The sequence below is a fragment of the Schistosoma haematobium genome, chromosome ZW, assembly GCF_000699445.3.
Source record: "Schistosoma haematobium chromosome ZW, whole genome shotgun sequence".
NCBI lineage: Eukaryota > Metazoa > Platyhelminthes > Trematoda > Strigeidida > Schistosomatidae > Schistosoma > Schistosoma haematobium.
Genome location: NC_067195.1, coordinates 18,329,042 through 18,341,844, shown reverse-complemented (window position 1 = coordinate 18,341,844; position 12,803 = coordinate 18,329,042). Strand labels below are relative to the sequence as shown.

General features: G+C 35.5%; 1 protein-coding gene across 1 annotated transcript in view; it reads right to left on the bottom strand.

Annotated features, from left to right (window-relative positions):
- Positions 1-12,803, bottom strand: part of ANK2_3 (Ankyrin-2) — a 105,663-nt gene that overhangs the window by 76,376 nt on the left and 16,484 nt on the right. The window contains exons 6-8 of the mRNA XM_051210588.1: positions 9,304-9,402; positions 5,448-5,645; positions 4,412-4,510 (exon numbers count right to left, since the gene is read on the bottom strand). Coding sequence (XP_051070594.1) covers positions 4,412-4,510; positions 5,448-5,645; positions 9,304-9,402 — 396 coding nt within the window. The remainder of the gene's footprint in view (positions 1-4,411; positions 4,511-5,447; positions 5,646-9,303; positions 9,403-12,803) is intronic.

Genomic DNA, 12,803 nt, shown 5'->3' with positions numbered 1-12,803 from the left:
ACACAGGACCAAGCACATATATGCATCGGTCCAAGTTGCCATACCTCATTAGCACAGCAAGATGAACACCGGATTCATAGAAGTAGTTAATTCAATGGTGTTAATATATAAAAGAAAGATTGCATATAAGGATATAGTAGAGGACGAAAGAATTAGTTCGTAGAAAGAAAGATATGAAGCGATTTTAATCTCATTATTTGAGAGAAGACAGAGAGTGTATACACCTACGCCATTGTGATCGATAATGAGACATGTCACCCACAGTCTCCAACCATTGGTTACGATAGTCGCACGGACCCCAACCAAGTAGTCTCCATCTACCAAAATGGTTCAGACCAGAAGTTAGTGACTTCAATGACTGATGCCACGTTTTCGTTCGGCCGCCCCTAACTTACTTCCAACCGTCACCAACACTGGTTTGCATTGTTCGCCGTGATGATCGGTGTTCAGGCATACGTAACACGTAGCCCAACCATCTCAGTCAATGAAGATTCACAACCTCATCAACTGATTTACCATCATTCCCTAATACCCTGTGTCTAGCCTCACTATTACTTACCCGGTGATCCCAGCAGATTTCAGCAATATTTCTAAGACATCTGTAATCAAGTACTAGTAACCTAAGGGTATCCTTTACCCTTTCTGACCATGTTTCACAGAAGGAACCGCTACGCAGTATACTCGTCCTTTGAAATTTAAAATAGTGATGTGAATAAGTGAATTACTAAATTATGAAAATTATGCTTGTTTTATCGTTCAGGATTCAAATAAAATACGAAAGTGCTAGAAATAGATGTAATTTATCATAGAATTTAAGATGATTAGTCAGCAAAGCATTTTAAGCAACACTTCTACAGGCTTCCATCTATCTTTTATTTAGCCACTATTTCAAAATAAACAGAAAGGAAGATCGAGATGAACCCCTTAAACCTACATAAATTTAAAGGTCCTGTCAGATCTACGACGAAAGTGGAAAGAGGGCCCTGATGCATTAACAAATGGTGTTCTTAAGGATAGTGATCGAGTCTTACGTTTTGAATTGACTTAGATCATAACTAAAGTGTGGGAAAGACCTAATCCCATTTGACTGGTCTTAATCACTGATTCTCCCAGTTTAACATTAAGGATAAGAATCCACTCGTGTCAACCACAAAAATTAGTTTTACTAACACAGTATGTAAAATATTAGGTTCAATAATCATCCGACACTCAGCTAAGGCTCGTAAACAGCAAACACCAGAAAAATAGGCTGATTTCGTGCCTGGACACAGATATATAGACCAAATATTTAGTTTTCTTCAGGTTTTAGAACACCTGAATACTTACGGATGCTCGACTATGGGTGAACTGTCTGACGTTAAAACAGGGTTCGACTCTGTTAATCAAAAGGATCTGTGACAGTGTCGTACCAAGGAAATATATCAACCTTGTTTAAGTTCTCTACTCCAACACAACTGAAAAAGTAAGAGCTTATAGTGAACGGTCATCGAAACTGTCAACCTCAAGTGGTATTAATCAAAGATGTCCGTTTTACTTCATTTTTACTAATCTTCCCCATAGACACTCCTTTGGAATTAACGAATTTTTCGTTTACCTTTGCAAGGGCTGATTTCCTACTAGAAGATTCACTTACTGAATTAGAATACGTATATGACATATTCCTGTTTTGTGAAGGCACCAAAGAGTTCAACGGACCTAAGTCCCGATCTAAGATGTTTGGGATGATACTCTTCCCATTTAAATGCAAAATGCTGCTTTCGGATTGGCCTGAGTCAACACGTGAATTAATTATAGAGAGTGAACCAACTGAATGGGTCGACCACTTCATTTGTTTTGGAAGCCTCACTAGCATTGATAGGTTGATGTCTGGTGAAATCTCAACACGGGTTCATAAAGCTAAGTTGCCCATCGCCAACTTGCATCATCAGTGGCGTGGGGCAGATGTACTTCTGCTAACCGAAGGACGAGTTTATTCCACAGCAGTTCGCTCCATTCTAATTTATGGGGGTGAAACACGGTCATCAAGAGTAGATAATATTCATGTCCTACCAGTATTCGACCAAAGATGTCCTCGAGCATCGCTGCAGTATTCTGAGATCACTGATGGGGAGATGCTAGATTTGTTTTAATAATTTCATCTCACTGTGTTGATATGGTGTAAATAACTTAAACGGATGGATAATATGTAGCGGGGTTTATGTTGTATGTAACTGACTAATTCGAATTTCCTTAAATATTTACCATCGAATTCATTCATTGCAAAAGAGAAATTACAAAATTTTGAAGGAAAAAATAAATAATATTTCACCAGCTTTAGTGATCTGAATTATGCGCTGATGATGTAGCTCAAAATGAAAATGAAAAACTCAGCGAATGAACCATTTAGCTAACACAATACATAACCGTTGAAAGCATATCAATCAAGCTACAAATCTATATCACTACAAAAGTCATACTGTATTCCACAGTCGTGACTTATGACGTTGAAAGAGAGTTGTGTACTATCATGAGTTGAAGCTAAACATCCAAACGACTGGATGTCTGTTTAATGGTCAAGCACTCATTGAGAAGCCTAAAGATCTTGAGTTTAATAGTCTGTGGAGTTGTGATGTTAAGTATGAAATAAATTCAACATTTATTCATTTTACAAGAAATCAAAATGATGCAGTGATAGTGAGGAAAATCGTCAAGCAGCAGTCCCAAATAGACAATCAATGTAGAGTAAACTGGCGAACCAGTTGATGAAGTTGTGTAACTTCATAAACCGATGCAGTTAAGACATGCGTTGCGTATACTAATCCACTCCCTACATTAATAAATAATGTTTGTTGATATTGGGCTAGGTTGTAAGAAAGTTAGTGAAGACCATGCCAAAAATAGTCAATCCGTGAAGTCTGAAAAGTATAGTACCCCCAAACCAATTGGTTTGATTTCATATGAAAACTAGTCATAATGGACTAGATTCAGTCATTTAGTTGACAATATAAATAATAATTTTTTTTTAAAACAATACCGAAGCAACAAAATTTACTCCTTCCACTACGTCTTCATTAAAGACTCACTGAAAAGTTACATAGGAATCACTCAAAATTTACATTTACATTTTGGCAACAATAAAACTGGCATTAAGTTATCGTGAGTACAAAGGTGATCAATAAAACATTACCAAAACTTCATAGGCACATCCTTTTAATGACCAGTTATTTTGACACCAATTAGATGGGGCGATGTTGTCAACGGGATCACCACTTTAGCAGCCATATATATGACTCCATTTGGATCGTTTCAGATTGCTATCAAATAAGCGATATCGATATATACATCCTGACTATTCTCATATATAATCATCGACTTAACTCGCGTTAGTATATAATGAAATTTAATAAGTCAAGTACGAGAATGAGTTTCGAATAAGTGCATTTCATACAATCGTTAATCCAGACAAACGAGCGAAAAATCGAAGCACAGAAAGCGAAGTGAAGAAGACGAAGAGGAATGACACGCAGGTGGAGATGGCATGTGAGCCAACTCGATTTAACCAAGCGTGAATCGATATTTATAGCCACAAAAAAATAAGTTAAAGACATGCAATGAGTAAGATACATATACTTATATAGAGACAGTTTAGGTTTACAGGTAGATAATTAACAAGTTCAAAATGTGACTCAAGAAGAATGAATAAATTGGCTTGTCCGGAAGCTAGAATAAGCTGTTTGGGTTTAGCACAGCAGCCGACACTACATTCTTTGAAAAAAACACTTGTGTGGACTAAAACAAGCATATCTGTCGTTTTTGAAAAATAATAGTCTGATGACTTAGTAGTTAAGGCGTTTAACCGTCAGCTATTTGGTTACATGTTCGAAGTGGGTCCCATTCACTTCAATTTGGGCGATCGGGTTGTATCACTAGCCTTCACAAATAAAGTGTATCTAGAAATCAAGTGCACGAAACCACATTTGTCAGATGAGCTTTAAAAAAACACATTTTTAAATAAACATCACGACATAATCACTAATTGCTCTCTGACCTATTACCAATCCAAAGAAAGAAATCGATTGAACGTGAAACGATAACTTTTTTAAATATCCCCATACACAAAAAATGTTCAAATTAATTGCATCAGAAAGATATATTTAAAAAAGTGTGAGACAAAAATAATGCATTGACATTTCAATGAAGTCAAAAATCTAACAAAAACACTTAATTGATAACTTGGTAAAATCACTTCAGAATATTTCTTTTTGGCATTCATTTGCAGTTTGCAATGGAAATTTCTATCTTGCCTTACATAATAGATAGTTTGTAAAGACATGTTGAACAATAAATATAATTAACATTCTTGTTATTAATGACATAAACATTTTAACTATATAGGAGAATAACAAACACAGTAACAACAACAATAACTTACTCCTGTTCTGTCAGCTACACTAGCACCACGCAGAATCAATACACGAGCAACTTCTTCATTATTACCTTGTGCTGCCATATGCAATGGAGTTAATCCATTCTAGTATAGATGAAATAATATTAATGGAATGATTACGCAGATAAATAAACAACCCAAGTGATTTAAAACAAAGTAAGTCGAGAGATTTGATCTGATAATTTCATGGAAATTGTTTATTGTATGATCAATACCTAAGAAAATTATGTAACACTGTCAAACTGACTTTGTTAGATTCAGTGACAGCCTTAGATTAATATGAAAATTGTAGATAATACGTAAAATTCACTTATATAGTCATTGGGAAGTCGATTTGATCTGAAAACATAACTGCAAAAATCACTAGCTGAACTTTTTTTCAAGGTTACGAAGTAAAAACTGAAACAATTCAAGATAACTACTCCAAATAAAAGCCAATATCTATTCACGAAGACTGACGGAGAAAAATCAAGTTTAACGCGTTGATAAAATAGAATAGATGGACATTCTCAAGATTACTTTGGCGCCGCCCTAAGGTCATCCATAGTTTTTAATCACACCACAGTTTCTACAGATGTAATAATTCACAGTAAATAAGATTTAATTTGATAGAATGCCTATCGCGTAACATAACACAAGCAAAAAAGTATTTTCGTTTTACAGACTCTAGCAATTGAGTCATCATCAATCAGTATTTTCTTTTTTCTATTCTTCAGCGTAATGCAGTGATTGAAGACATTGGAGATTAGAAGTGGCCCTTTCAGACAACGTTATAAGTAAATTATTTTCTGGATCAATTGATCATGTCACAGCAATGACCAATAAAATAACGTAGACTGAGTCGAATCACCAACTCTTCAGTAGAATTAATACTTAATATACATTACGGATAGGCCGAAATGAAATGGTTGTGTGATTCCATGTTTCTGTCACCAGTAAGGGCGAACTCAGATGGCCGACATAAATAGTTCGACGACGACTTGTTTCACACCAAATGTTTATAAAGGTAATGATAACATACCCTTGTTTTAGCTGAAGGATTTGCACCAGCACCCATCAACAGTGAAGCTAATTCTGCATGGCCAGATCTAGCTGCACAATGTAATGGTGTTAAACCATCACGTGTACGACAATCAACTAAGGCATTCGAATTCAAAAGTAGTTGGACCATTCCACCACGACCCCATTTAGCAGCCACATGTAATGGTGTGATATTATTCTATCAATAACAAAAAGATATAAAAAACCGATGACGAGTTTGAACGTGAGAAAAACTTTCCAAAAAGTCAGTTATCACAATTTTAGGTTTTCATATTTACTGTAAAGATTTTCAACTGAATACAAACACACAGTAAAAGGAAGTGTATTTTTTTATAGCGTCCATGTACAGACAAAACTAGCAAATGCTTTTCTACACTAATACTCTAGAGGATACGTTACTCTAGATTCAACACTAGGTAACGGGTTTAAACTCCATTTTAAGTACTATAATTCACTTCACTTTTATATACGCCTATTAACCCACGTTGAGTAACAAAAGCCGCCGACCAGGCTTCTCCAACGTACTTTGTCCTCCACTCTCCGGTACTTGAATTCAAAACTGCATCAGATCCTCTTGTTTATCGATGATGCTGACAAGGTACTCGGAAGTTTACACTTCTACAGCTTTTCCATCAATTGTGCTTTCGTTGGTGCTCATTGTGTTGTATTTCATCATCCTGCTTTTCCCTTGTGAATGTTAAGACCTACTGCTGAATAGGTTGCTGCCACACTCGGTGTGTTCACATGCTTTTGTTGCTGTGTATGAGATAGAGGAGCTAGGTCATCAGTGAAGTTCAAATCGTCTAGTTGCATCCAAGTTGTCCATTGTATTCCATGCTTCACCTTAGATGTCGAGGTCTTCATAATCCAGTCAACCACCAGAAGTGAAAATACGAGTTTTAACAGCCTTGTCTGACACTGATCCTCAATTGAAATGCATCTGCAATCTGTCCTTCGTGCATGACTTTACAGTGTAGTCCATCGTAAGAATTCCGCATGATGGTGTAGATCTTCTCAGGTGCACCATGGTGTTGGAGAGGATTTAATAAAGTCCTCCTGCCTACGTTGTCAAACGTTTTTTATAGTCAAGGACTTTGATGTATGATGACGAGTTCCATTCAACAATGATCCCTAATCCGTAAGTATTATCACAATTAGTTTGGTTCAAAGTTCGATACGAAACTTTATTTCCGAAATCAGTCAATTCACGACACGGCTATCGAGTATTAAATTATTAGGGAGGAATAAACATTGTGTGAGATTATGTATTGATTTAATGTGGCTTTCGCTCACTATAACATACCTTTGTATCAAATGAGGTTACGTAATAATCAAGGGGTTACAGAAGAATAGAAGGATGAAAAGAATTTACGAATCAGGATTAGTAAAGATAACTGTCCGCTTGACAGATATGAAGAAAAACGAAAAACATAAAGTTATATTGACTGAGTATCAATAAAAAAATGTGATTTCTCATATATTCACTTCAATATGCGTTTGTATCATTTTGATTGAATTTTTTTCAGTATGACAAATTCTTTAACTCATAATCAATGAAACTGAATCAGTATATGAGTGAATGTATTTAAATGACTAATAATGTTTTTTTAACAATAAACCATTGTTGCAAGATTATTATTCAAATAGCTGGGGGTAAAGAAGCTGTAATATCTAAGTAGTGAACTTTAGTTGAGAATTATCACCATGTTGAGGGAGGAGGTGGAGATTTTTGATGATTTGATGAGACAAAATGTTCGATTGTTTGAACTGATGAATAGAATTTCAATCGGTAGATGAACGCATTGATAAGATGCGGTCGAGTGATGGATACTCATGCGGCCGTATTATTGATTTAAGCCTTTGAATGATTAGAAATCAAAGGTAAGAACAGTAATCAAGCGAATAGATGTTTTGTGTAATAATATAAAATGCTTATATACAGAATATGAACACAAACTAATACACACACTTCGTTATAAGAGAAACCCAGTTAGACGTTTTGCAAATAGAGCTAAAAAGTTATAGTCAAACGACACCACAAAATGAACTAGAGTTTATTTATATGTTGGTTGAAATGAATTATCCACAAGGTTTTCTGAAGAAACACTTGCACATAATCAACAGGAAGATAGTGACGTCAACAGTTAGTAAGAAACCTCTCTTCCTGAAGCTATGACTTGATGGAGACATAGATGGAGATGTGCTACGAGATAGACTATTTAGAGCAACAAATAAAACGTTTGATACAGCTAAATTCTGTCTACCGTGCTCCAGCCGACCTATGGTGATTCCTCAACTAAAAGATAAGATACCTAGTTTTGTCACATCCATGTGTTTCTACGAATTCATCTGCTCCTGTAGAGAAAGGTATGTTGTGTGAGAGATAAGATACTATTCGGGCACAAAAACTGATGCAGGTAGTTTCCTTAGGGGCCATACATTGAGCCTGATCCACAAGGCAGTGAAGCAACGTTAAAAGATACAGTTCTATTTTCGTTCTGTTCTAAATTACGGCAGCGAAACGGCCAATAAGAGTAAAAGATATTCGTAAGTTACTAGTATTTGATACAAGGTATAAGGGAATGATGGTAAATCAGTTGATGAGGTTGTGAATCTTCATTGACTGAGATGGTTGGGCTACGTGTTACGTATGCCTGAACACCGATCATCACGGCGAACAATGCAAACCAGTGTTGGTGACGGTTGGAAGTAAGTTAGGGGCGGCCGAACGAAAACGTGGCATCAGTCATTGAAGTCACTAACTTCTGGTCTGAACCATTTTGGTAGATGGAGACTACTTGGTTGGGGTCCGTGCGACTATCGTAACCAATGGTTGGAGACTGTGGGTGACATGTCTCATTATCGATCACAATGGCGTAGGTGTATACACTCTCTGTCTTCTCTCAAATAATGAGATTAAAATCGCTTCATATCTTTCTTTCTACGAACTAATTCTTTCGTCCTCTACTATATCCTTATATGCAATCTTTCTTTTATATATTAACACCATTGAATTAACTACTTCTATGAATCCGGTGTTCATCTTGCTGTGCTAATGAGGTATGGCAACTTGGACCGATGCATATATGTGCTTGGTCCTGTGTTGTAGATGACTGACTGAGTGACTACAGTTTTATGGTAGCCGGTGGCCAACAGTAGGTTCATACGCCATTTCTTCTATCAGGATCCTGGAGCTCATGTGCATCATTGGCTTGGAATTACGGTTTTCCAACTCCTCTAGGTGGATTCTCCATGTCTACCAACCCGGTTAAAGCGCCGAACGTTTACTTTTCGTCCCCTCTATTTCGTAAACAACACCCTCACCGCAAAAAGGCAGTGAGTAGGGATTCATTAACAGTGGATGCATTATTATAAGTGTAAAAACTACTAATGAATAAGGTTGTACGCGTAACGTTAAGACTTCCTCTTTCTATTGTTGAAACAAAGAAAACTAAAAAATAATTTATATGCATTGGTAGAATTTGAAATGGATTATACAGAGGCAGAGGGGGGGAAATCAAGATAGATGATGTTTGAACAAATGTATTTTCATCATCACTGTACGTGTCTTGTTGTATGTAGCTAAAAAAGGAAATATAATTATCTCACAACACTGACAAACAATAAACAAACCTAAAAGTAGGATTTTTTTAATGAAATGAAATATCATGTACAAAACAATGAATAAATTGAGGAAAGTTAATAATCTTCATCAGAAACAAATTTTACGAAAGGTTAGTCAACGATAATGACAAATTAAAACGTCAGGATATTATAAATGTTCAAATTATTAGCAACACCAATTTGTAGAAATGAATATAAAAACAATAATCTACCTTGGCTTGAAAGTTTACATCTGCCCCACGTTCAATAAGTACACGTGCTACAGTCACGTTACCATAATGAGCAGCAATATGTAGTGGAGTGAAACCAGGCTTGAAGAGGGTAGAAAAAAAATAATCTGAAGATAAAGATAATTTATTTCACCATAATATCAAAATATAGTACTGTTCTCAACGATATGATACGTGTGTTGGCAAAGAAGTGGACAATTATTTACAAACACTGTCTGAAGAAAGGAAACAGTTCAAATTTGAAATAAATCATGTGGACTGATACAAATGGCTCAGTAAGGTGCTAAACAAGTGAGTAATTCAACACATAACTAGAGAATAATACAAAACATTATTGTTGCTATATTTGTAACGAAGACGAAAAGTCAGTATTTCAACTTATGAATCAGTGTAAAGTATAAATTGTGGGCTTTAATAACACATTTATTAGTTAAAATGATTATCAATACAATTTCGGTTTACAAGGATAACACAAACTTTTCAGTTGATTAACACATTATGAAATAACCAGAAAAGCTTATCTGATCATTATCACATAGATAGCAGTAAAATAATAAAATTTCTTAAGTTTGCTATGCTTCGCTGATCTTATATGGAATGAACGAAAGCTTTTTCTATTGAAAACTGAAAACCAAGTTACATGCGATCCACGATCGGAGACAATGGTATTTTTTCCACCTAAGGTACTACATTTAAAAACATATTACTTCCCACAAAGATAAGTTATATACAAAAAGGAATGATCTTTCAGTGAGAAGATACAACGTTAAGGCATAAATAACCGACCGAATTTCTTGACTTGAAATTTTAAAAAAAACACATATCATAGTTCGAAATAAAACCGAAATGTGACTATCGGGAACTATGATTTAAGTGTGTTAGGATCCGAGAAACATAATGAATGGTAACTTTGGGATCCTTTTATGGGCCAATACTAAACGTATATTTTTATCGTATAATTGTTAAATAACTAAACTATTCATATTCATGTTTTTCTTATTATAAGCTTTATTTTGACCCATAAACTATTATTATACGTTTTACCATTCGTGAGTTATACCCAGTATATTAATTACTACCTCCCTTATTCACAGCCACACCTGGCTAATTCCTGTACAACTGTTGTTTCATATTTTATTGGTACGTTGTGGTCTGCTTGATTGGTATATAAACAGAGTATGTTTGAAATACATAATTCATATCGCAGAGGCTGAGACTTGTGTTCTGGGCTTAAATGGCTGGGCTAGACAGGAAGCAGGACCAATCAGAACTCTAGACTGCTCGCACGTGTTTTACGCGTCTTTGATCCGATCGATAAGTCACTGCTCTCTAATCGGCGGTCACAATTTATAACAAAGTGACAAAACCAAAATCCGGTAGCAAGTGATTCGTTTAACAAACCAACAAATATCAGTTATTGTAAGTTACATTAAATATAAATGAGTGATATTCATATAAAAAACATGAACGATTTCTTTAAAAAGTCTGAAATGATAGATAGAAACTGAGCTCCAGATAGACAAGTTTCAGTTTCCATTGGTTGGTGAATTACCTGATAAACTTTAGACCTACAAAAATTTGCGTTCACTAAAAACTTTCCTCAATCAGTTGTCATTTTTGTGTCCGTTCACTAGGGAGTTATGTTATAGCAATACAGTTTTCCTGGTTAGTCATTATCTACTTATATCAACTTGGGCGATCGACAGTGGGTGTAAATAATTCATACAATTTTCTCCCGTTACAGCAGTCTCGAATTTACAGCAAGATTACGAAAACTTTATTAGTGAACTAAATCTATATGCATTTGTTTGGACCAGGTAAAACACCTATGAAATCCAAAGGTCACATAGTTTACTAAGGTCATGTACAGAATTATCGAGCATAGGGCAAAAGCCAAAATAAACAAAAATTATGTGACCTTAGACGACTTTATATTATTATTATTGGCTTTATTCAATATTATATTTTGGTAAAATATAGAATTCTCAGTATAGGGTATTTCAACAAGTTTCTTACAAACAAAAAACAGAAACAAAGACAAAAAGTGTTTTAAAACAATCTGAAAGACTGTACAACTTTTCAAATTAGAGACATGTTAAGAATGCAGGTTATTGACTAGATTAACTCTAACAACCTGTTCGTCACAGAGTATATTTGCTAGGTAAGGTGTTATAGAACTTTTATACTTTTGCTTGAGTGCTTGGATTTTAATGTAATTACGTCTCGTTCTATCAGAAGATATACGAGGAGAAAGATAAGAGTGAAGGGGACGGTTAGCATCTGATAAAATAACACCTGTCAATAGTTTGCATGACTTTAGATGTCTATCCACAACCATATTAATTATGACCTCGAAAGATTCACCACACACCTTGTTAACTGCCTTCAGCACTCTCCGCAATACAGCAGTAAAGTCTTTTCTCAAAAGCCCGGGAAAGAATAATGGAGAACAGTAAAGAATAATATGTAATATGCAAGAATTGACAAATTGTAAGAGTAAATAACGAGTAATCCCAAGAGCATGCAACCTCTTTATGTAATAAGTCGAACGGAAAACCTTCTTCGATAACAATAAAACGTGAGAAGACCAACAGAGACCAGAGGAAAAGGTAACACCAAGATAATTGACCTTCGACACTGTGTTTATCAAAGAGTCTCCAATGACACAAGCATTATGGGATCTCAAAATGGTGTTTAGATGCCGTTCATGTCTCATGCTAAAGTCAACAGCTTGACATTAAGACAGATTAAGTATAAGACCATTACCAACAGACCAACAATCAATACGAGACAAAAACTCATTCATTTCTATGGGATGTAAAGAGGAAGAAATAGGCATACATACAGTGAGATCATCCGCATATTTCAAAAAAGTGTTTTCTGTGGAAGATAGCAGATCATGCAGAAAAAAAGAGAAAAGAAATGGTGAAAGAACAGATCCTTGCGGTACACATTCATGAGACAGTAGAGACTGAACACTTTCCTCTAAATACAGTGTACTGGTCCCTTACAAAGAGGTAGGAACATAGCCAATTTGTTATCCAGCTGTCAGTGTTGACGCTGATTAACTTGTTAAGTAAACGTTGTCTTGGTACAGAATCAAAAGCTGAAGTATAGTCCAGAAAAGCGCATCGAACATACTTCTGACCCTTTTCTAAGTTGAACACGATATTGTGACGCAGAACAGCAACAGCATCTAAGGTGCTTCTTTTGCATCTGTAGACAAACTGATACGGATCAATATGCTCTTTTATCGCAGGTTGAAGTGGAAGTATTAATAATTTTTCCATTGTTTTGAGGAAGGGTGTTATTGCAATAGGTCTAAATTTCACATTATTATCACCAGATACTTTCTTGGGTACAGGGATTATCTTCATCTTTCTCCACATTTTCGGTATGAGATTAGATGAGAAAGATCTGTTAAAGATAGTCGTGAATGGATAACATAGGACATCAGCACATTTTTTCAAAAGGTTTGGGAT